The sequence below is a fragment of the Sphaerodactylus townsendi genome, linkage group LG06 (assembly GCF_021028975.2).
Source record: "Sphaerodactylus townsendi isolate TG3544 linkage group LG06, MPM_Stown_v2.3, whole genome shotgun sequence".
In the NCBI taxonomy this organism is placed as follows: Eukaryota; Metazoa; Chordata; class Lepidosauria; order Squamata; family Sphaerodactylidae; genus Sphaerodactylus; species Sphaerodactylus townsendi.
Genome location: NC_059430.1, coordinates 36,335,589 through 36,360,485, shown reverse-complemented (window position 1 = coordinate 36,360,485; position 24,897 = coordinate 36,335,589). Strand labels below are relative to the sequence as shown.

At 46.1% G+C, this 24,897-nt stretch overlaps 1 protein-coding gene across 2 annotated transcripts; it reads left to right on the top strand.

Moving 5' to 3' along the window:
* Positions 1 to 786: 786 nt before the first annotated feature.
* Positions 787 to 20,662, top strand: MB (myoglobin). 2 transcript variants are annotated; one of them, XM_048501981.1, is made up of 3 exons: positions 787 to 916; positions 3,197 to 3,419; positions 20,511 to 20,662. In XM_048501981.1, exons 1-3 carry the CDS (start codon positions 822 to 824, stop codon positions 20,589 to 20,591), a joined length of 399 nt encoding a protein of 132 aa, XP_048357938.1. In that variant the 5' UTR covers positions 787 to 821; the 3' UTR covers positions 20,592 to 20,662. The 2 variants fall into 2 exon arrangements, with proteins under 2 accessions (XP_048357938.1, XP_048357936.1); XM_048501979.1 differs by lacking the exon at positions 20,511 to 20,662 and adding an exon at positions 8,926 to 9,237.
* Positions 20,663 to 24,897: the final 4,235 nt, after the last annotated feature.

Genomic DNA, 24,897 nt, shown 5'->3' with positions numbered 1-24,897 from the left:
TTTTCCACCACCTTGCCTTGTACGTTCTCTTTATGTGCCCCAAATTTTTACCAAGAAGCTTGAACTGGCATATATATATATATGTCTGATTTTATTCATTTGGGTACATATACTCTTCTCCCCATGAGGACTCCAAGTTGGCTTGCAACTTTCTCCTTCCTCCATTTTTATCCCCAGAGCAGCTCTACTGTGTGAGACATTATGTTGAGAGAGAGTGATTTGTCTAAAGTCACCCAGCAGGCTTCCATGGCAGAGTGGAAATCTGAGCCATGAAATGGCTGCATCCACACATTGCTGGTTATCACACTATAGTAATCATTGAGTCATTTTGTCTACATAGGAAAATTCAGCGATTTTCCTATATGGACAAAGCAATCTAGTTGCAAATGATTGCTATGGCTCCATGGCAGTGTACATTATCCAAACATACGTGCATGCAGCCAATGTGACTTTGTGTCCTGTGTTCTCAGGATAGAGCTGAGTAAATAGTTCCTGGCACAGATTTGGGGAAGTGCCCTTTCTATTCACCACGGGAATGCCAAACACAGCAATTATTTCATGTGGGCCTGCCACAATAGCGCCTGACTTAAAATAGCTTTCCACAGACAGCAGAGAAGGAGGGAAGGTTTGACAAGAGTGACCGAGACTCGAGCTGTTGACGGACAGGTGTTCCTCTGTAAGTCAAATATATTATAAACCCTCAAGGTGTCTCTCTGCCCACACTGCACTCAAGAAAGAACACACACACACACACAAATAAACTCTTAGCCTGTTTTCTGCCAAACAGCTCGTTTTCCATTGTTTCTTGAGCAACTGACATTATGGAGATCAGTGATCAGGAATGGCAGAGGGTCTTGGACATATGGGGACAAGTGGAAACAGATCTCCCTACGCATGGACAGGAAGTTATCATCAGGTAAGCAGAAGCTGCTTATGGAAATCTGAGAGGCGTTGTGCCTGAAATAAGAAGAGAGTTTTGTGCCACTTTAAAGGCTTACTGGTTTATTATAGCATATGTTTTCATGGGCCAAACCCAACTTCACTATATGCACAGGTGGTTATGCTTGAATGGTGTATGTGTGCGCGCGCACACACACACACACAAGTGTAAAAAACAAAATTGTAAACAGGGTAGTCAGAAAGCTGAGACATGTAAGGCATGGTAGGAGATTAATTTGAACTGCAGGAAACAAAGCTCAGAAGTTGTCAAAATGGAGTTTAAGAACCTCCTGGCCTATTACTAACATTTAACAATTATATGAACAGAAGAGAAAGGAAGATAAACTAGCAAGTAACTCAGAGGTCTTCAGTTCTTTGAACTGACTTTATTAGATAATTGTTGATGCAAGGAAATCCTGATTCATTGTTCAAATTCTATGTTTAAGGTGTTTTAATCCATTGTTGTTTTAACTGACATTAATGAATAAATCATTAGCAAAGATAACAAAGAAGAAACAAGAAGGTTAGAGCGGCAGTCTTCCCATATTTGCATTTCATTACAAACCAGCACAGTTTATAGGTTTCCATTCGATCTAGGAGACCAGCTGTCATGGACAGGTGGCTGTCCTGCCTCTGACTAGAAAACCAGCCACTCAGATGAGCTGGTAGGGAGTGCTGCTCCAGCATCCAATCCACCTTTGAGAAGGGGGATGAGCGGTTGGAGGGAACACAGGAGATGAGTTGAGTTCTGCCTGAGGGAGACAGCGAGAGATAGTTCAGGTTTGGCTCAGGATAAAGAACAAAGTAGAATGAAGGGTAGCTCTGCCTAGTAGTGTGGCAGAGCGGAAATCTCAGGGAGAGAAGAGAATGTTTCATTGTTAGGCCTGATGCTGGTGATGAGCAGACCTTGTCCTATTTAGCTGCCTGCCCCAACCTTCTCTCAGAGCAGGATTTAACACCCCCTCCCCTCCTACCATGGTGTTAAAGGGGGTTTAGGACTGCCTTCTGCTCCCAAACTTGAGTACCATAGATTGGTGGGGAGGATGGCTTTATGTATGCACTGTCAAGTCACAATTGACTTATGGCAACTCCAGGAGGGGGCTTTCAAGACAAGTGGGAAGCAGAAGTAGATTACCATTGCCTTCCTTTGCAGAGCCTTTCTTGGTAGTCTCCAGTCAAAGTACCAACTCTGCTTTGTTTCCAAGATTTATTGAGAACAGGCTATAGCTCCCAGGAAGGTTTTTTTCGGGGGGGGGCTGTATGTTTCCACCTCCCCACTTTTTTTGTCTGTTGTGTGCACGCGTGTAGAAGCATGCCAATTTACTAGAATGGATGTCAAGTGAGAATTAACTCCCTGTCACTGCTAAAGGAAAGTCAGGGGACAACGAGCCCCAAAATAAATTGGTGCAGTCTGAGGTATTTGATGGGAAATTACTAGAAGACACTGGATACCTTGTCTGATTCTAATTCAGCTTACTGTTCCAGGAACCTTTGAACTGTAAGGTGATGGTGAAAGGGGAAGGGCACCAAGATTAATTTGGATTTGAGAAAATAATTATTCCTCAAATCTCAATTATCCTCCTCCCAAGGGACCCATTAGGCTGCAAATGCAGCATAGCCTTGACAGTATAATGGGTCCTTGGGGAAAAATTTGGGGTCAGGGAACATGGACATACACCAGACGTTATAGCCAGAGGGAGATTTCTCTCCACCTTGGCTTCCAAACTGGAGCGCCTTTTTTTTTGAGCATCCACATGACGTCATCCTGTCAGCAGCCGCTGCCCAAGATTTCCCCATTCTTGATAAGCTCTTCCCCATTTCAGAATGAATACAGTCAAGCTTGTAAGCAAGCCATTACAATGGGAAGCTGCACCTTGTCCAAAGTCTAGCTCAATCAGCGCCATTTTCTTTCTAACAGCCCCTCACAACTGCCTATTTCCCCACCCTGCCTCCTGATGGCTTTTGGAAGGTTTTTAAGATAATCACTAATTGCTATTGTACTCCAGCATAATTATAACAATCTCGTGCCATGCACTACCAGTTCTTCTGAATCCCTAATTTTCATTATTTAAAAAGTTAGTCTTCCTTTTATATATCTGCAGCAGAAAAGGGTCCTGGAGAGAGTTGTCAGCTGTGACATGGGAAATTCTTGAAGAATAGAAAAATAGTGGGCCAGATGGGCCAGTGGTCTGATTTGTTATAACTCAGCTTCATGCATGTGCCCACTTCCCACTGAGATCTTCCATTCCATTGGTAGGATGTTTCAGAGCCATCCTGAGACCACGGTACACTTCCCCAAGTTCAAACACCTGAAGACGCTTGATGAAATGAAGAGCTCAGAAGAACTGAAGAAGCATGGAACGACTGTCCTCAAAGCCCTGGGCAGGATCCTGAAGCAGAAGGGGCAACACGAAGCAGAACTCAAACCACTGGCACAGAGCCATGCCACCAAGCATAAAATTCCGATCAGGCACCTTGAGGTAAGGGTGGGCAGTGGTGTGGAATTCACCTGAATGACTAGAAGGTAGAGAGCAGATCCCAGGCTTGTGTTCCTTTCTGCAGTTTGGCTGGCCCAGACTTTGAAAAGTGGTATGTTTGGTATAATAATGTAATAGGCAACGGGGCATTATGTGAACAGTCACCTGATCTATGTATTGTCGAAGGCTTTCATGGCCGGATTCAACTGGTTCTGGTGGGTTTTCCGGGCTGTGTGGCCGGCCTGGAAAACCCACCAGAACCAGTCACCTGATCATCCCCTAGGAGCATCTAGCCATTTTTTATTATTGTAGAACATTACATTGTCCTATATTACTAAGATCAGAAACCAATCAAAGCAAAATACTCTTTAGACAAATAATATATGACCCAGAATATCCACAATTAGGATTTCTCATAGTTTTAAAAAGATAAAAGCAGCTAAATGGACAGAGATCTGGATTGGGGCTGTGATGATGGGGTAGGAGTTTATTTCTAACCATTGACCCAATTTTCTGATGCATTTTGCTCCCTCCTCCCCAAACAAACATCCTTTCCTCGTTAGGGGAAAAAAAAAATAAAGTCATCTCTATGGTACTGGTTTGTTTTTTTACAACCAAGGCAAACAGCAACAACACCCAGCTCTGACAAAGGAGTGAACTGAATCTGGGAAACAGGAGGCGAGGGTAAAAATACCCCCTACTACTGTCATGCCCCCACATCCAAATCTCATGTGTCTGCTTTTAGCATTAGAAAAACCATAAGGAATCTTAATGAGGCATCACTCAGTACACTTCATTTGCCTCTTAAGTAGTATTGATTGCAAAGACAGAGTTCAATAAATAATAATGCCTAGCACTTATATGGTGCTTGCAGTGCTCAATACTCTTCACAGATAGTGTCTTGCTGTAACCAGTACAACCACCCTAGGCCACTACAAATATCTTTGTGCTGCAGATGGAAGACAGGGTGCAAGAGAGAGAGGCTTGCCTAGAACCACAGTGGAACAGAGGAAAGGGTCCTTTTAGCCACACACCACACCAGCACTGTGCTAAAGCATGTGTATACTTCCCTCCTAGTTCAAGGGAACTGATGCTTGTCCCCCCAACCCAAAGGTTGTTAAAGGTGTTTTCTGCATGGGGATGATTTCCTGTGGTTTCCTCATTGCTGCAGTTGCTGCCAATTCAGCACAGGGCTTCCACATGGCGGGTTTCCATACATTTTTGCTGGCCTAGCCCTCATGGCCACCACTGCATCCCACTTACCAAATGGGGTTTTAAAAAAACCCTGGTTATTGCTAGAATGCTGTAGTGTTATAATGGCCTATTGTCATGGTTGCCTAGTTTCTCTTTCTTTCTTTCTTTCTTTCTTTCTTTCTTTCTTTCTTTCTTTCTTTCTTTCTTTCTTTCTTTCTTTCTTTCTTTCTTTCTTTCTTTCTTTCTTTCTTTCTTTCTTTCTTTCTTTCTTTCTTTCTTTCTTTCTTTCTTTCTTTCTTTCTGCCTTGCCTTGCCTTGCCTTGCCTTGCCTTGCCTTGCCTTGCCTTATTATCTTGCAGGCTGCACAGTTCTGCAATGAAAAGGGTTAGACACTTGCTTCTTAAAAATGGAAACTGGGAACCAGTACATTGTAACAGTAGATTATTATAATGTTATAATACTGTAGAGATTGAGTAATGTTTATGTGTGTAAAGCGCTGTCAAATCACAGCTGAGGTTTTCAGGGGGCTTTCAAGGCAAATGAGTAGCAGAGGCAGCTTACCATTGCTTTCCTCTGCAGTCTCTACATTCTACATTCCAAGCACTAACCCTGCTTATTTTATTTATTATTATTTTTTATTTTATTGTTGTATTTATAAACCGCCCTCCCCCGAGGGGCTTAGATTTTGAGATCTGACACGATCAGGCTATAAACTTGCTGCCTTTCCTCCTGATCTACCAATACTAGATTTTTCAAAAAGGTTTCTGTTATGGTGAATGTATGTGTGTGGGTGAGGGGGGAAGGGGGAAGAGGAGGTATGGGAGCCACAGGGATAGGGAAAATAGAGTTTGAGCGGATAGGGCTGGGAAAGGGTCACACTTTGCTACCCACACAGCAGCCACCCCGGATTTGCTTTGGTTCTGTTTCTGCTAAATCCTAGCCCCTGTTTTGTCTTTGAGAGAAAGTCTGGGCTGCTACTAAAACTCAGATTGCCAGGTCAGGATTCAGTGTATCTTGACACTAATTCATGTGTATCTTGAAAGGATATGCATTGCTTGTTCCTGACTTTTCTAAATCATTTCCCCTGTTCCCTACCCACATAGGAAGAGAATAATTGTTGCTGAATGTGTTTGGAGTTGCAGCTATTCTAGGCATAACATCAGATCCATTGTGAAAGTAAACATGCTACTGACACATTCTTTAAAAAGTAAACTGTTATGGTCAACTCGACCTGCAGTTGACAACTTCAGATACTTCAGTGGTATGTGTGAGTGTATGTGTGTGTGTATGAGAGAGAAGCAGGGAGGGGTATGGGAGGAGAGAGAAATAAGAAGCAGTGGTCATATCTAGGACAATGGGATCACCCTGCAGACACTCACCTGTTTTTATCTGTGAGATATTGAAAGGTCTATAATTGTGCCTCTGAGGAGTGCCCAGTTTTAGAGTTCCCATTCAGAAGGAATTTTCTTGAAGAGGAATTTATTTTAGTCAAATTTCTAGTTGCTCCTTCCCTTTCTTAAAGCTTATGGAGAAGAACGGGGCTGTACACATAGGTAGTTTCTTCATGGACCAAATATCACAGGTTGAGCAAGAGAAATAGCCCGGTTTTGCCAAGAAGTTTGCATAGTTCCCAGTCCTAAAGCATCACTCCACAGAGCGACAAGTGCCACGTGTATGCACAGGGGCTCTGAGGAGGAACAGACATGAACTCATACACGAGATTAGTGACACCAAGAACATAGTGAGAAGTAGCAGATAATGGCTCTTGTGAAACGGATAATGACTCTCATGGCCAGGCAGAATTCATACACAGCTTCTGCTGCAGTTGCCAGGCTGACACCAAACTGCTGTTTTACCTCACAGAAACTATTCCGGCTGGCCAGATACCAGATAGCCTGCATGTTCATGACCTGGCACTGCAGATAGGGTCTAAGGTTGTCCACGAGCCTCATGAAGGTCTTAAGAACATAAGAACAAGCCAGCTGGATCAGACCAGAGTCCATCTAGTCCCACTCTCTGCTATTCACAGTGGCCCACCAGGTGCCTTTGGGATCTCACATGCAGTATGTGAAAGCAATGGCCTTCTGCGGCTGTTGCTCCTGAGCACCTGGTCTGTTAAGGCATTTGCTCCTGGTCATGTGGAAGTTTCTCAGCCATTCCTTGTTGTCCAAATAAGCCATGACAAAACTGTGCCACCAATCCCTGCTCCTGTGTGGATAAACCCAGTAACGATGGTGCTGGGGGCGGTCACCAGGGCAAACCATGCCCACCTGCAATGTCTGCTCTGCACAGAAGACTGAAGAGATGCCCAGCCCGTCTCTTCCTGGTTGAGGGCACACACAGCAAGGGCACCATCATGAGGCTGAGGAGGTGTGCAACCAGCACCATAAACACACCCAGCAGCTGCGCCACCTCTGGACTCAGATCCATGGTCAATAGGTTCAGATCTCCTGACTCACAAAACATGTTCCTACTCGAAAACCACAGAGCAAGTGTAAAGGCAGGTGCCAGCAATTCAAAAGGCAGGGCAGGGATGTTCATTCAAACTGCTGCCCCAAAACAACAGCCAATCAGAATGTGGGACACTGGGAATGTTTGCGCATGCATGGATATGCTTGCAGTGTAAATACAAAAGACCCAGGCTTGTGCGAAACAAACTGGAGTATTACTTCCCAGTCTTCACTTGATTCCTGCACAGAAGTGGGCAGCCATGCAAAGGGAGAAACCAGGATAAAATAGACCTGGATTGTAAGATATCAATTGTAACCCGGTATAATTGTGTCGTGTGGAAACAGCCATAACATTCTTAATTAAAACCAGCTTAAGCTAGATAAAATATATTGAAAACTACCCCCTCACTCAGACTCACTTAATCCTAGCCACTAATAATCAATCCTATTAAAAAAGAATTACCACTTTTCTGAAAGAAGTTCCAGTTTGAGATTTGGCAATTCTGAAGATTCCAAAATTGCTGAGTAGGCCATACAATTACCAGTACCACACAGATGAAAGAAACAGAGGGCAGGAAAACAGAATGGGGTTATCTTCTCCTACGCCGTTAATGAGAACTTGCATTTTCTTTTCATGAAGATAACTTTAGCTGAATGTTTATTTCTTTTCCTGATGGCTGATTGTGTCCACGGCGTACACATAATGCAGCTTCTTCTCATCTACCTGGTGATCATTCCAGAATACACAAACCTGAGAGAGGTGGAAACGGTTGTGTTGACATCAAAAAATGTTTGGACCTGGGCCTGAATAATTCAACATTTAATGGCTTCCTGTTATTTTGGTTTATATTTTTATGGCACTCTTTCTCCAAGGAGTTTGGGACAATGTCCTTTTATAAGAACGTAAGAAGAACCCTGCTGAATCCATCTGGTCCAGCATCCTGTCTCATACAGTGGTCAGCCAGTTCCTCTGGGGCACCAACAACTAGGCATTGATACCAATGCTGCCTCCTGTCACTGGCGTTTGGAAGTTTACTGCCTACGTATGTGGAGATTCCCTTTAGTCACCATGGCTAGCAGCCACTGAAAGACCTCTCCTCCACAAATCTGACTAATCCCCTTCCTAAAACTGCCTGTGCTTGTGGCCATTACTACATTCTTTCCCATTCCCATTTTATCCTAACAACAACCTTTCAAGGCTATAATATGTTAAGAGGCAGTAAGTATCCGGCCCAACATCACCTAGTTAAATTCATGACGCAATGGGAATTTGAGCTTAGATCTTTCCATTCCAAGTTAGAGGCTTGAACTGCTACATCACGTTGGCTTTCATGCCCAAAAGCCCATAGGAGAATGATTCTCACTTAGTGACTTAAGAGCCACATGTGGCTCCTCTGAGCCCTGTTTCTCATGGCACCTGCTCCATGTTCCAGGAAACAGGGAAATGTCTTTAGAAACGGGAATACTTTTATGATTCCTATGGGCATGCAGCAGTCATGTTCTTTTTGGGTTGATGGGAATTGTGAAGCAAAAGTGAATTAAAACAGTGGGGCAGGCCTGGTGCTGATGATGCCTGCATTGGCAGATGAGGCTAAAACAGAGTTTGTATCTTCCATTAATTTAAACATCTCACTGAGATACGCTAGAATCAGTTTACATAGTCTGCTAGTTATCAAAATCAAAGACGAGGCAATCTATACACATGTAATGGCGGGCAAGTGTTAGCGGTTATTACCAGAGCAAACATTTATTTTTTTATAACTGACTCTTTCCTTTATAAGTGACACGACGCCTTCCCTGCCTTGACCATGCCTTATGCACAACCTATAGCATTGAATAACTGCCCTTTTCTTCTTCCTATGCAGTTCATTTCTGAAGTAATTGTCGCCTTCTTTGCTGATAAATACTCTGCGGATTTTGGGGCTGATTCCCAAGCGGCAATGAGGAAGGCCTTGGACATGTTCCGGAATGACATGGCTAGCAAGTACAAGGAGTTTGGGTTCCAGGGCTAGCAAGGACACAGAGGGAGAAAGGCCTCCTTGGAGTAGTGTTGACATATGTAGCAGCACAGGTGTTCCTTAAAGAAAACAATGTTCTCATTTCATCACGTAGGATTGGTGCAGAGCTGAAAAATTCACTCCAAACTGCAGCTCAGACTATATGTGATGGTAGCAGATCCACATTTTTAAAAACTAAATTTAAGTGCAAAGTAGCAAATTGGATTTGTGATTTATTTAAAGGGTTACAGGGATGCAGCAGCCTAGCCTCTATGCATATACATTCCACTTTTATTCCTTTAGTCTGTTTCTTCTTTCCTGCCTCTGGCCCATTATACTTGGAATGCTTATCTTGGGGTTCTTCAATACACAGTGGACTTGTAGTGGGGTCTCCTCACATTTCTCTGTTTACACATGAGGGGGCAGCCCACAGTTTGTCTGCTGAACTCTGCTGGGCCTTTGCATCTCTCGGTTTACTCTCTTGGTAACTCTCTCTGGGCCTCTGCATCTTTCTCTGGGCCTCTCTGGGCCTCTGCATCTCTTGGTCCACCCGTCAACTTAGCCTTAAAGGCATAGATCTCACCACACCCAGACTAGAGCTGATATTCTCTCTCCCTCCCTTTCCCCAACACACACACTCTCTTTCTTCCTGTTGCTGCTGCTGCAAGAGAAGAGAGACTTATTTGAAATAAAGTTCTAAAAAGCCCTCCTAATCACTGAAGAGGGCAGAAGCAAAGTGGGGGAGATGGGATGGAGCCAAAAGGAGACTCTGCTTGTACTGTTCCTTGCAAAAGTCAGCTCTCTGTTATTACTAGATTGATATATTGATATGAGCATTTAGAGAAGCAGGAAGGAGATGGCAAAATGGAAGGGCTGGCAAGGGGCAAGGCATGGATGGCAGTACATGGGAATGGGAAGGCTGGCTGTGGGTAGAGGGAGGATGCTGTGCTCACTGGCACATCTCCCCACTCTGGCAGCAAAGCAAATTAAAAGTTGTGCTAGAAGTGGTGTCACTTGATGCTGAGAGAATGGAAATTGGGTTCCATGGAATGTGATGGATGTTCACCCCCATTGCTCAGAAGATACCTTGTGCATAATCAACCTCTGAGTGTTTTCTTCTCTGGGTCTGTTCTCATACCAGAAGTAAGTCCAGATTTTATGAAAATGCAGGTACTGAAGGCAGATAAGCTCTGACAGAGAAAATGGAGAATTCATGTCCTCCTTTGGCCCCAATCTTCAGGTGGGGCTGGGAGATCTATTGATCTCCAGACTACAAAGATCAACTCACCTGGAGAAAATGGCTGCTTTGGGGGATGGTGTGTATGGTGGAGTCTTTCCCTTTCCCAAACCCCACCTTCCTCAGGCTCCATCCCCCAAATCTTCTGGAATTTCCTAGCCCAGAGCTGACAACCCTACATGTAGATGTGGAATACACACATTCAATGCATCTCTTTCCTGTCTTGTGAAATTCATGCTATCAATTGGGACTGTCATCTGGACCTAATCTAGACAGTAAGAAGAAGAAGAAATTGGATTTATATCCCCCCCCTTTCTCTCCTATAGGAGACTCAAAGGGGCTTACAAACTCCTTTCCCTTTTCCCCTCACAACAAACACCCTGTGAGGTAGGTGAGGCTGAGAGAGCTCAGAAGAACTGTGACTAGCCCAAGGTCACCAGCTGGCATGTGTTGGAGTGCACAGGCTAAACTGAATTCCCCAGATAAGCCTAATGTAAGGAACCACAAAGGACTCGAAATATAGCAACTGGTTTCAGTTCTTTTATTTCATAAACTTCAATGATCACAATACACGCAATGCGGATTCTGACTTTCCCGGGCTTGAGGTGTCACTTATACGGACAATCCAGCCCCTCCCCGAACTCCCAAAGGCATAGATTTTACCGCGGCAGAGCGAAAAACAAGCTTCAAGCGCATAATAAGATAAAGTGCAGCAAGGTTAAAAGACCGAAAAAAAAGCAACCATCCCGGCGCACTTGCCAGCCCAGAAGCGATGGAGATTAAGCCAAGGTCCAGAGGCCAAGCAGACCAGAAACTAACCCCCAACCTTACACTCCGCCTCTCCCACGAAAGCTCCCTCCCCACCTGGCTTATGAGGAAAAGCTTTATGGAAGGCAGAAATCTGGGGGGGGGGGGGCGTCAATATTTTCCACATACATCCATTGATTGCATGGCCAGAGGATATCCCACCCAGGAAACCAAATATTGCAAGCGTTCAGAAACATAGCGAGAGTCCAGAATAGCATCGAATTTTACAATAGCGTTTGCCCAGGCCATCAACGATCACGAAGCGGGGGGTGCCTCCGTTAGGAGTTGTGCCGAGAGCATCCTGAATCCTGGAGCCCGCTTGGAAGGTAAGCCCAGCTTGAGTAAAGCTAGAATGGAAATACAAGGATGAATGACGCACTGAAGCGAATTTGAAGTAATTCCTAAAAGCGAGAGCAGTTACACCATTGATCCACCTGGGTGATCCGAAAGCGGACCTATAGATTTCTTGCCTAAGCTTAGAGTAGCTTGTGCACATCTCTAAAGAGTTTCTGGTGGACCAAATAAACCCATACCCTACTTGCAGGGAAATCGAATTCCTAAGTTTGTCAGCCTGAGATTTTTTTTTAAGCTTCCTAAGCTAAACTGCAGCGAGGAAGAAGCGGTTTTCCAGCCTTCCAGCCATGGGGCCGGATCCAATTAAGCCACAGTCGGGGGGGGTTGAAGAAGGCGCATGATCTGGGGAGTTGGGGCCCGACACCACCTCAAATGGTGTTTTGTTGGTGCTACTATGAACAGCGTTGTTATAAAGCGTGCTCAGCGAAGGGAAGAAGTTCAACCCAGTTATCTTGATGATAGTTGGGTGTAACAAGCGTAAGAGTACTGCTCAAAGCGTTCTGTTGAAAGTCCGTTCGGTCTGGCCCGTCACTTTGCCGCGATGAAATTATGGAGCAAGCGACGCCGATCTCACGGTTCCCAGAATCTCAGGGGAATGCTTTCCAAAACTTGGAGGAGATATAAACTGGGGGCCGGTAGGAGATCACTCTCTCATCCGGCTGACGAGGTGCAAAAGCTTAGCGATAGACATGTTGGAATAAACAATTTACTTGGCTAGATTTAAGTGGCGAGGGATGGTAAATGAGCGCGGGACAAGAAATGCGCCTGTTTGGAGAACAGATCCACCACACCACCCATAAGCAGCGGTATTCCCGTGGCTGCCGGGGTTAAGGGAGATCCGTGATGAAGTCCATGGATATCACTTGCCAGGGTCTGCAGCGGCTAGGGGATAAGGGTGTAACAATCCATTAGGGCTTACGAGGGGATGTCCCTTAGCAGCATCAGCATCGTCGGGCACCCTTGATGCTCGCCTCAATGTCCATGCGCATGGTGCGCCGCAAAAGCCTACCGCCTGAGCAAGTGGAGTGTTTTTAAAATCAAAGTGTCCGCTTGGCGAGCGTCATGGCCCGCCAGGAGGAACCTGCTTCACGTAGAGGTCGGATTGGGATGTACCAACAGTCACCCGCCTCCAAGACTCCCCTTGCGAATTGCAAGAGGGGGTCAGATTCCTCCTTCGCAGACGCTCTTGAAGCTCCCCGCCTCCCACCAAGTGACGTAGAGAAATGGGGATACAACGTCCGGAACTACTCAAATGGGGTGCCGGAAGCGGCTGCCTGGGATCGGGTCACCGCCAATCCCAACTGGGCGGGCGAAAGGATTGGTGCGAGGAATTGTGCGTAAGGAGGTATCCGCCTCTTTAGGCAGGCAAATTTGGGACAAAGCATCAGCTAACTTGTTGCTATTGCCAGGGAAGGAAATGGACTGTGAAGGTGTGAACCTGGAGAAGAAGCTTCAGACCATCTCAACTGTTTAAATGGCCGACATTTTGAGCCCGGAGATAGACAAAGGCAGGCTTCCGGTTTTTTTATGGTCCGACCAAACTTGGAAAGGACGGGCAGCACCTTCCAGCCAATGTCGCCAAGTACTAAGGGCCTCCTTGATGGCAGCTGTTTCCTTGTCCCCAACAGTCCAGTTAAGTTCAGGACCCGACAGTTTTTTCGATAAATAAGCACACGGCACAAGTTTATTATTTTTATTTTTCTGCAAGAGAGCTGCTCCTAAGACTTTGTCCGAAGCATCGACATGTACGATGAAGGGCAAGGCGGGATCCGGATGTTTCAATATGGGCTCTGTAGTGAAGGCAGTCTTTAAAGCTTGAAATGATTCTTGGCAATCTGGGGACCAGGAAAGGGAAGCCCCGGGCTTAGATGCCTGAGGTCCTTTTCCTTTGGTGCGTAGCAAAATCTGTAAGCGGTAGGGCAATTTTGGCAAATTGGGGGATGAAATCCTGATAGAAATTGGCAAACCCCAAAAAGGATTGGAGTTCCTTGCGGGTGGTGGGGACAGGCCAATTTACAACCGCTGCTACTTTGGCAGGATCCATTTCCAGGCCCTCTGGAGAGATCCGATAGCCCAGGTAGTCTAGAGAGGTCTGGTGGAAGGCACATTTGGACAGTTTTACAAAGAGGGAATTGTCGAGCAGACGTTGCAACACTGCCCTGACCAGTCGTTCATGCTCTTCCACTGTTTGGGAATAAATGAGGACGTCGTCTAAATACACCACCACCCCTTTGAACAGAAAATCCTGTAAGACATCATTGATAAGCGACATGAAAGCCCCTGGGGCTCCGGATAACCCGAAGGGCATTACACAGTATTCATATTGACCAAATTTCGTATTGAACACTGTTAAGTGTTCAAATCCTTCAGCGATTCGTACTCGGTAATATGCTTCTCTCAGATCCAGCTTGGTGAAGATACGCCCCTTCCCCAATGCATCGAGTAAGTCCTTGATCAGGGGCAAGGGGTACTTATTCGAAAGAGAGACAGCATTTAAACCACGATAATCAGTACAAAGTCGCAGGGTCCCATCCTTCTTTTTCACAAACAGAACGGGGGCTGCGTGGGTGCTCTTGGTGGCCCGTCGAATAAACCCGCGAGCCAGGTTCTTATCGAGAAAGGCACGAAGCTCCTTCTCCTCGGTGGGGCTCATCCGGTATATTCTACCCTTCGGAAGTTGCGCCCCTGGGACCAAGAGGATTTTACAGTCTGTGTCCCGATGGGGGGGGGGAGTTGATCGCACTCTTGTTCTTCAAAGACTTTGGCTAAATCCCAGTACTGTTTGGGAACTGCGGTCAACTCCGGGCAAGGGGCAATGTCGAGGGCCATTGGCTGGGGTTCATCAGGGGTTTCTTTGGGCTCCGCCGGTGGCTCTCCCTCGTGCATGTGATCCCCACACGGAGGATCGATGAACCTGACTATCCGTTGCCCCCAGAAGATGGTGGGTTCATGGGAGAGAAGCCAGGGCATTCCCAACACTATGGGATGTTTGGTGACTGGAGCCAGGATGAAGCTACGCCTTTCCCAGTGTTCAGCGCATTGTAGGAGCACTGGTTGGGTTTTGAAACGGGCCGGGCCGTCGGTGCCTAACGGGCTGCCATCCATTTGGGTGAAGGGGATGGGTTTGGCCAATGCTATAAGTTCAAGCCCTAATTGCTCTGCCACCTGAGGCCTCATAAGGCAGTGGGAGCAACCTGAATCCACGAGTGCTCATGCTAGTATACGAGTGATCTTGGACGTATTGGTTAGAGTGGTCATAATAGTAATGGGAACTCCCCCTTCACTCACCACATCTGGCGCTGGGATCTCCTCCGCGGGGCCAGAGGAAAGGCTCACTCCTTCAGGTTCGGTGTCCTCGACATCTCCGGATTCGTCCTCACAGGCGGTTTGCGCAGCTCCCTGGGATCCCCGAGGTCCCGGTTTACGTGGGGTTCGTGCCGTTGACTTGCGAGGAGCGGGAACGGGCGCCTTTTGTTTCTTTGGGCAGTTGGCTGCCATGTGGCCCGGTCCCCCGCAATATAAGCATAATCCGAGGCGGCGACGATGCTCGGAGGTGGACTCAGTTGCAGGAGGTCCTGCACCTGCCTTCTTTGGCGGGGCGGCGGCAGCCGCTGCAGGCTTGGGAGGAGGCTTGCTGGTGGCAGTTTTCCCAGTCTTGGATCGGGTAAGTCGGGCCGCAATAAGGTTACCAGTTGTAATCCACTCAGCAATGGTTTGTGGTTCACGCACCATATCTGCCCAGGTGCAGATTTCCGAGGCGATAGCATCGTGGAAGTATTCGCGCTTCATGCGTTCCGAGGCCAATCTGGGAGTTTGCTCGCGGCTAAAGCCGGAATTCTCGCGAGCAAATTTCTCGCGAAGATTTTGTTACCCTGCTTGAGAGGTTTTAATAGTCTTAATGGCCTTGTTCACCTCCTCTCCAGATCCTGAAAGCGTAATCCGGAGGGCCTTGTAGAAATCAAAAGAGCCGCCATGCGCTTTTCAAGATTCAGGGCCCTCCCAGTCCATGTAATTCCAACAAACCATTCCAGCGGCATCCCCATCCAACACGGATCCGGATGTCTCGCACTTTCACCGGCTTCGGATCGATAGAGATCATCAAATTCGAGCATGTGTCGTCCAGTTGTAGGATAAAAAATAAGGCAATCTGGAAGCGGTTCCATTATTGAACCAAGCGCGGGGATGTCGCGAGACGATTATAAAGCCCCTACCGGCTATTGAAGCCACTTTCATGGAGCCAGGGCAGGAACCTGTCCCGGTGAGTAGTTCTGATGCCATAGGTGGCGGAGGCTTGCACCGGGTGGGAGAGGAGGTGGTTGCACCGGGAGTAGTGACTCTACGTTGCTGCAAGGGGAGGCCTCCATTCGCGGAGCGGCATGTCGGTAATAGGGAGCGAACGGGCGTAGCGCTGGGCGGAGCTGCTGCCGCCCGGTAGTCTTCAGTAGGGTCGCCCGAGGTTCTTCGACCTCCCTCCGGAGCAACGCTTCTCTTGCCGCCAATTCTCTCTCCCAGCGTGTGAGAGCTTCCCGCTGCAGTCTATCGCATTCCCTGCGTTGCATTGCTGCTTCAATCTCTCCTTTTTTGATTTTTCCAGGGCAAAGCTTTCCAGGCACTTTCAGCGTTAGACGCTGGAAGCTCGAGCCTGGAGTGTTCCAAAACATGATCACAGGAAGTAGAGATCTTTGAGAAATTGGTCTCCTAAGAACACCCACGCCTTCTCCACGGGACAACTCTGCTTCCATGGCTTGGCTGCTGCTGTTCCGCGTTCCCGCTTAAAGCTTAGTCGCATCTCTTTCGAGGACTTCTCGCTCCTGCTCCTGTTCCAGTTCTAGGGCTTCGCGCTCTCTTTCGAGGGCTTCTCGCTCCTTCTCCCGTTCCAGTTCTAGGGCTTCACGCTCTCTTTCGAGGGCTTCCCGCTCCTGTTCCCAGTCACGTTTGGCCCTCTCTCAAAGGGATTCGAAGTTGTTTCCCCAAAGATCCGGCTCCAGGTAGAAATGGGGGGGCACCGGCTCATCCATGGCGAGCCGCACGGCAGTCGCCCCTCAAGTCCATGCAGGTCTGGAGAATCCGGCCACCCTCAATGGGCCAGAGGCAGTCACTTCTCCCCTCGAAGTTCCTCTTAAGTCTGGAGGTGCGTTAAGTAGCGCGGGCATCTTCCGCTGCTGTAAGAGTAAAGCCCTGACTCCTGGAACCTTTAGAGTAAATCCAAGAACATTCTCCCCGGAGATCTCGAGGGTGGTGGAGGAGGGGCGAAGCCGCTTCGGCGGCAGCTCCGGTGCTCTGCCAGTGAAGTCTTCGGGGAGGAGGGTCCCTCGAGATAAAGTGGTCCAGAAATCTTTCCAGGATTCCTGGGTATCCCCATGGATGAAATTGCGATACCCCGCATTTCTTCCCCTTGCCATCCTTCGCATCTCCACCCGGGTTTTTACTGTAATCCACAGCATGTTGGCGGGTGGTAGGAAATGCCGCTCCTGGGGAGCACGGGTCCATCGACTGTACTCTGCCACCAGGATGCGTAACTATTCCTGGGCGACTTCCACACGTCGAGCCGGGTCGAAACTGAGCATCGAGCCATCAAGGGGGCTTCTTCCACTTGCTCATGCAGTTGGAGGAAGGCTAAGCTCCGGCTGAGCCGGGGCCTGGAGAGGGTCACCAGGGAGATTGATTCCGCTGGCACCTCCACAGAAGCCGTCGTGTGGAAGGAAGAGAGGGAACCCTCTTTGGGGGCTACCACAGTCTCTTCAGCCTCTCCAAAGGCAACGCAGCTCTCAGTAGTCAATCTCTGCATGTTGAGTATTAGACATCAAGGGGATCCACAAAACGGATGGAAAGGATGGTACTTTTGACCCAGCCGATCAAACCCGAGAAGATAGAATAAGCGAGAATCCGCATAATGTAAAAGGAACCTCAAAGGACTCGAAATGCATAGCAACTGGTTTCCAGTTCTTTTTTATTTCCATAAACTTCTAATGATGAAGTCACAATACCACTAATCGCGGATTCCTGACTTTCCCGGGCTTGAGGTGTCGCTTATACGGACAATCCAGCCCCTCCCCGAACTCCCAAGCGCAATTCCCACGGCAGAGCGAAAAACAAGCTTCAAATGCATAAGATAAGTGCAGCAAGGTTAAAGACAGCAACCATCCCGGGCACGCAGCCCAGAACGTGGAATTCGCCAAGGTCAGGGAAGCGGAGCAGAAACTAACCCCGAACCTTACACCTTCACAGGATCTGAAACAGCTGTGGGTGAACCACTATTTTCTCCAGAGGAGTAAACAAACAATACCTGTGTGTTCACTCCAACTAATCAAATTGTGGCTCTCTGGGGACAACATACCAGTTATATATTGAGCACTTGCATGCTTGTCACACTGGGGCAGATACCAGCTTCCTGGGGCTATTTTAAAAGGGGGGGGGAGGGCTTAACTTCACACTCTTGTGCTGCTGTTTTATTTAGAATCAGGCTCCTGTGTATATACTTTCTTATAAAAAATAACATTTGGATCTTTGTTCACAGAACTCCCTAAAAATTACATATTGAGGAGTCTGATCCCAGATCCCCAATGTTTCATATAGTTTATCATTTACTGTAGTCATCTCCTTTTAAAGAGAGAGACATAAAAACCATAGGCCTTGGGATAGAGAAGTAATTGCATTCTTAGCACTAAAAAGTGTTCTGTGTTCCGTTCTGTTCTTCAAGATCTACCCAATAAGCTCGATATTTACAAATGGCATCAAAGCATGGCTCCTGTCCAGCTACAAAGTCCTGTACTAGTTCTAAGTAGAGCAGCATGAGTAGGCAGAGAGCCAGACCTGAGATTTTTCCTAATAGCATAAAGATAGCAACAAAATAATAAGGCTCTCTTCAGCACTTTATCTGTTTGTTTTTGGTTCACCTATACTTTGTGCAACTATGGATCCATGAAAAAGTGTGGTACACAATGCCACTAGATCAGACTAACTGCCTTTTATTTATACCCCTGAAAACAGTGAAGAGTATATATGCAGTTCATGAGGGTGAGGACTCAAGTCCGTTGGCACAGCTGTGTGTGAATACCAAGGTCTGAAATGTCAAGTGAAAATACAATCCTCCTTCAGGCTGCTTAAGTAAGGCTTAAAGTTCTCACATTACTCTGTGCTGTAAGAGTCTCAAAGTGGCTTAAAAAACTCCATCCTTTCCTCTCCCCACAACAAGCACCTTGGGAAGTAGATGGGACTGAGAGAGTTCTCAGAGAACCATGACTAGCCCAAGGTCACCCAGCAGGCTTCATGCAGAGGAGCAGAGAAACAAACCTGGTTCACCAGATTAGAGTCCACTGCTCTTAACCACTACACCACACTGGCACCATTTCTGCATATTTAAATGTGGTATTACACTGACTGGTCCAAGTTTTAAAACTCAAGAGTGCTTCAGGACCAGTTCCTGTTTGATTGTACCTGATGGAGCATATAGGGTGGGCTCTAAAACAAAAGCCCTGAAGAAGATGTATGAACCACTGACTCTTCCTCTCCTCTCTTCCTTTGCTGCTTCATAATAAAAAATGGACTCCCTCTTTCTCCACCCCAGATACTTCTTGTAGAAGATCCGTGGGTGCTACTCTCTGTAAACTGCCTAGCATCAATATCTCATCTTTTGGAGGTTACCCAGTCTTTCACAACTCAACACAATTCTGCGGAACAAAATATATCACTGTTTCATAAAAGAGAATGCCAGGTAGTTTCTCCTTTGTATAGCTCTTCATCTTTTTCATATTCTTGTTTAGGGTGCAGAATCTTGGATCTCACAATTCTACAAGCCATCCTAAAACATGGCTTGTAATCCTTTCTCTCTGGGTGTGCACCCCCCCCCCCCCCAAAAGAAAAAATCTAAATGTGTAAGTATCAGGAACTTTCATCAGCTTTCTGAGTAAATCAATGGTCCTGTGGGAATGCTTATTTACAAACATGTATATAAGCCGCAGGTTCAGGAAGGAAACATAAACCATAAGCAACAACAAAACTGAACCCAATAGGAAATACAGATATGCAAAATTTAATGTGAAAGAGTAAAGCTGTACCCTAGAAAGTAGGGCATCGCAAAACTGTCTGCTCTCTTGCAAACATACAAGGCTTGTTTCATTCATATAGTTAGAGATACGTAACAATAAAGAACATGGTATACTAAACTCCAAGTACATCCAGATAACACAGTATAATTCCCTGGGATATATTGTGCCAGAGGTGGAATTCAAATAATTTAACAGCTGGTTCCTGTGGTGGGATTCAAATAATTTAACAACGTTGTTTACCAACACCATTTTAACAACTGGTTCTGCCGAAGTGTTGTGAACCTGCTGAATCCCACCACTGTATAGTGCCTGCTAGAAGTGAGCAGAATGAGATCACCTATCATTTTCCCCAAAATCCTAATTTCCTTCGGCCAATGCCCCTTCGTCAGCTTTCTTGTCAAATATCAATGCAGAGTGTATTACTTCTGAAGCTTCAATCATGCATGAAAGCCATTTGTTACAATACATTCATTTATACATAGACATCTTCATTAAATTCATTTCATCACATACGAAAGTGTCGCATATTTTTATGATGATAATTTATTAAATATTGTATTAAATAACATTTGAATGAATCTACTGTTTTTGATAAATATTTTTTAATTCCAAAAGTGTAATGTTAAAAACACTGATGTTAATTTTATACACAACATTAAAATGCATCTTAAAATTAGTTCCAAAACAAACTTACAATTTTTCAGCTGTACAATGCATGCAAAAAACTCCATTGGGCTAAGCTGCGCTTGGACGATTCTCTGGTGTTATGTGAACTTTCCCACTTAACATCCGTATAAAGCCGTGGTGGCGAACTTTTGGCACTCCAAATGTTATGGACTACAATTCCCATCAGCCCTTGCCAGCATGGCCAATTGGCCATGCTGGCAGGGGCTGATGGGAATTGTAGTCCATAACATCTGGAGTGCCAAAGGTTCGCCACCACTGGTATAAAGCATAAATTAGTTACAACTGTATATCTAAACATTCTCTTTTGTCTTTTTTTATAGATCCTGGCAAGACTTATCCAAGGAGCTATTTACAAGGGAATATTTAATACAATATTTAATACACACTCATCACAGAAGTAGATCTCATCCTCAGCTCATTCCTGTATCATTGTGGGTGACTTGTAAGGGAAAATTAGTTTCTTTTTTAGTAATTGGGATGCCTGACCACAGTTTAGTCCCAGTTGAGAACCCCTTGCAGCAGCTCTCTAGGGTTTTGAGTAAAGTTTTATTAAAACCCCTTGGCTTCTTCTAGAGGGAAAAAAATCAGAAGGAGTTGATTTGGAGCAAAGAAATTATGTGTATGTGTGTCTGTGTGTTTGAGAGAGGTGCTTAATCCTTTCCCTGCTCATGACTTTTTGCCACAACTCACCCCTTAAATTGTTTTCCTTTCAAGCAGTTTTTGTGAAGGTAAAGATTGGCATAGGAGAGGTGCCAGCACCCTTCTTTGTGTGCTGTTTCTTATCTTTAAATGAACCCTTGCTAAAACTGTTTCCCTTGGAAAACACAGCTCTCTGGGTTTTTGGAATGTACTGTGTCTGTGTAGTGTGTCACATTGGAATGTAATATGTAGTGTGTTGCTTACGGAGCCCCTAAAGGGGAAGGAATTTTGTTGGGAAAAGGTGGCATATCATGGGTGGAGGGAAGGGGTGGCGGTAGAAGGTGAAGAAGTTGTGTTCTTGCTCCACCATCTGTTCAGATTTCAACTACATCTCAGCTCAGATTTGCTGTAGAGCTTGAGCTGAGCTGTCATCAGCCGCAGAGCGAATAAGTCAACCGTTTCCCCCACGTGCTCAACTTGGCACTCATTCAGTCAGCCCCATGTTCCGTGCCAGTTTGGCTATTAATATTGCCACTTTGCAGGCCCTGTTGTGTCTCTTGAGCAGCAGCAACCTGCTTGCTGCACATAAATTAAGCGAGCACTTGCTTCTTCAACAGGAACCCTCCCCCCCATTTCTAGTTCCTAAGTTGCTGCTCAAAGTACAGGAGCAGAGCAAGTTTTTTTAAAATTAAGTGGCAGTTTGGTCATGTGATTTGGACCTGAGTGGCAAAAACTGTGGGAGTTTTTCCCAGGGTTTTGTAAACTGAAAAGCAGAAACTGTGCTTGGGAGCAGAAAAGTGGTGTGAGGAGGCGGAGGGGTCCTTAATGATTCCCTCTCAAAATGGCCTCTCTCTCAAAGGAAGAGATATGAGCACCGGATGTCTTTCTCCTGTGGGGAGAAAAATGACTTGGGAGGGCAATATTAAACAGACATACGGTAGAAGGCAAAAAGGGTTAAACTGTGAAAGATGCCTTCGTTGCCATTCCTCAGCTGAAACTGGCAGGCTTTTGCAACTAACTTTCACTATACATCTATATCCAAGACTATTCTCAGTGTAGAGCATCTGCTGTGCATACTGGAAGGTCCCTGACATGTTCTTGAGACCCTGGTCTGGAGAGCCAGTCCTAGACTGAACAGACAATATTAACCTTGTTGTGGTGGGTTTTCCGGGCTGTGTGGCTGTGGTCTGGTGGATCTTGTTCCTAACGTTTTGCCTGCATCTGTGGCTGGCATCTTCACAGGTGTATCACAGAGAGAAAAGTCTGTTTCACACTGTGTCTAGTAGGGAAGCCGGCCGTGAAAGCCTTCGACAATACAATGTTAACCTTGATATGCCAATAGTCTGATTCAGAATACGGCAACTTGCATTTGTTCATGTGATAAAATGATATGGCTATTTTCATTTTTTTAAAGTCTATGTTTTGTTATCTATTTAAATCAGCTGCATTTCTATGGTTTTCACACATCACATTCACACTTTTAAAAAACATTGTCTTTCCTCCAAAAAAGCTCGAGGCAGAATACAACTCCCCCCATCCCCTGCCTACATCCGCTGCTGACTCCATTTTATCCTCACAACCATTGTCTTGAGAGGCGGATAGAGAATGGCTGGTCCAAGGTCACCTCCTGAGCTTTGTGGCTGAGAGTGGGGATTTGAGCAAAACCAAAGCCTAGTCTGGCATACTAACCACTCGCACACAATTGACGTGCCAGCAACATTGAAAAAGATCTATATATTGGTACCGGAAAAATGTGGTGCCAGGAAACAGAAAATGATTTGAATAAAGTCCGGTTGTTTCTTACGACCAAGAAGGAGAATCAAAATAATAGGAAGCTCAAGTAGAACAAGCAGCTTCGTGAAATTTGGCCTCACATCTTTCTTGTATTATCTAGTTTGACTCTGAGCTTCTCCTGCCTTCGGGTCATCAGCATTTAGATGGTGCAGAAGAGAATACAGAGAATAGCAGAATGACAAAGGAAAACGAGTCCCAAGCTCGTTTGGTGCGTGGTGGGCAGTCATTTGAGCTGTGCGGAGTCTTTTGTTTGAGGATGTGGCTTTTTGGCTTTTGATGTGAGCTGGGAGAAACAAGGAGCAGGGGAAAGTGTGTGCTGCGTTGTGTATTTTCTGCTTTTCTTGTCTTGCTTGCTTTTGTTTAGTTCTCCTGCCCACCCCTGGCAGGCATTTAAAAAGGAGATGTTGCTCTCCCACTGTCTAAATCAATCTCTGCTTCTGAGGCATCATGTCTAAATGCAGGAGGCATGTCTGCCAGCCCCAAGTTCTGATTTAAGAATGGTCCCAGAGGCCTTATTTTGAAATCCACAATTGGTCCCCAAATCAGAACTGCGGTCTGCGTGCGGGCGTGTATCTTTGCACGCACAAGAAAGTCACTGCTTTGATATGTGGTCGCTGTGAGTCTTCACAAAACCTCGTTTTAACTTTGGATGTTTCTGTGATTAATCTAAAACTGTGCGCAGCGTCAAAGGCCCTGCTGAGTCATACCAGGTGCCTCATTGCTTCTTTCCAGGCATTAGCATTTACAGTCAGATTGTTGTGTGGGGGGCAGGGGGGAAGCAGGAGCAGTTTTTGCTCCCTCCACCTGAAGCCTGTATTGCGACTCCCTACTGGAAGCAAAAAAATCCACTTATTCCCAGCAGCCAGGTTGCTGCACTGCTACAAAAAGCACAGAAAAGGTGGGTCAGTTTGTAGGATCCCAGCCTTTTTAATAGTTACATAACAGTACAGGAGCTGAATTGGGAGACATGTTCCCCACTGCTTCATGTTTCTATGTAGCAGGGAACCACACCTGTTGAATTCCTGTCAGGCTATTAAAAGCCTTGCCAGGTGGACTCCCTTCTTAGGCCCTCCACCCTCTCCCCAACCCAGGGAGGAAGGGGGGGGGAGCAATTCTATGTCTGTCTGTCTGTCTGTCTGTCTGTCTGTCTGTCTGTCTGTCTGTCTGTCTTTCTTTCTTTCTTTCTTTCTTTCTTTCTTTCTTTCTTTCTTTCTTTCTTTCTTTCTTTCTTTCTTTCTTTCTTTCTTTCTTTCTTTCTCCTGTTTTCCTCCCCAACAGGGACACAAAGCTTCCCTCTGTGAATTATATTTTGGACAGTAACATACAATATGCTCCAATGTTTCCATTGTCCTACCGCGGTGGAAACATTGGAGCATATTGTATGTTATCGTCCAAAATATAATTCACAGAGGGAAGCTCTATTATCTTCAGTTATGGGTAAAGCCTCTCCCAAAGTTTGCAAGGTAAAACTATTTGATAGTAATGATCCTCTGATTTTAGGAAAAACAGCTCACTACTTGTTGCAGGTCATGTCGCTAAGAGTGAATTAACAGCATACGTTATTCCTTTTCTTCTTGTAATTTTATGTAGCACAAATATGCCTAATAAAAGTCTTTGTATTTGACAAAGTGGCAAACATTGTTCTTTTCCTCTCCATTTTATCCTCACAACAATCCTGTGAGAGAGATGAGGCTGAAAGAAAGTGCCAAACTAGCCTAAGGCCACCCAAAAAGCTTCCACGGGGAAGCTCCCAGTTCCTAATTTGACAGTCTAACCACTAGACCAGGGGTAGGGAACCTTTAACACTCAAAGAGCCATTTGGACCCGTTTTCCACGGGAAAAGAAAACACTTGGAGCCGCAAATAATTTTTGACATTTAAAATAAAGATGACACTATATATATAGGGTTTTTTTACTGGCTACCTATTAGGATGTCACTGCTCATTCTGAGAAGCGCGTGACAAAGCGCCCGCCCTGCTACTTGCAGGGCGAGGCAAGGATGAAGCCAGTAAGCTCGGCCTCACGAGGCGAGGAAAGCCCCTCGCCCCGCTCCAACGGGGCGGGCAAGAGGGGAAGCCCGCGGCATGGCCCAGCCGACCGTGGGCAGTTGGTGCGCCCGCCCTGCTGCCTGCAGGGCGGGCAAGGATGGGGCTTGAGGCAGGCTCAGCTTGGCCAGACCACAGTGCAGCAGAAGAGCTCGCATGCGGCCTCGGAGGTCAAAGAGTTCCCTCACACCCCTGCACTAGACCATAGTGGCTCAACTTTGAACCAACT

Excerpts from the sequence above, each read along its gene's own strand:
- MB (XM_048501979.1), top strand. The coding sequence starts at position 822 with ATGGAGATCAGTGATCAGGAATGGCAGAGGGTCTTGGACATATGGGGA. Across the intron at positions 917-3,196 it reads GGACAGGAAGTTATCATCAG|GATGTTTCAGAGCCATCCTG; the intron begins GTAAGCAGAAGC and ends TTCCATTGGTAG. Across the intron at positions 3,420-8,925 it reads TTCCGATCAGGCACCTTGAG|TTCATTTCTGAAGTAATTGT; the intron begins GTAAGGGTGGGC and ends CTTCCTATGCAG.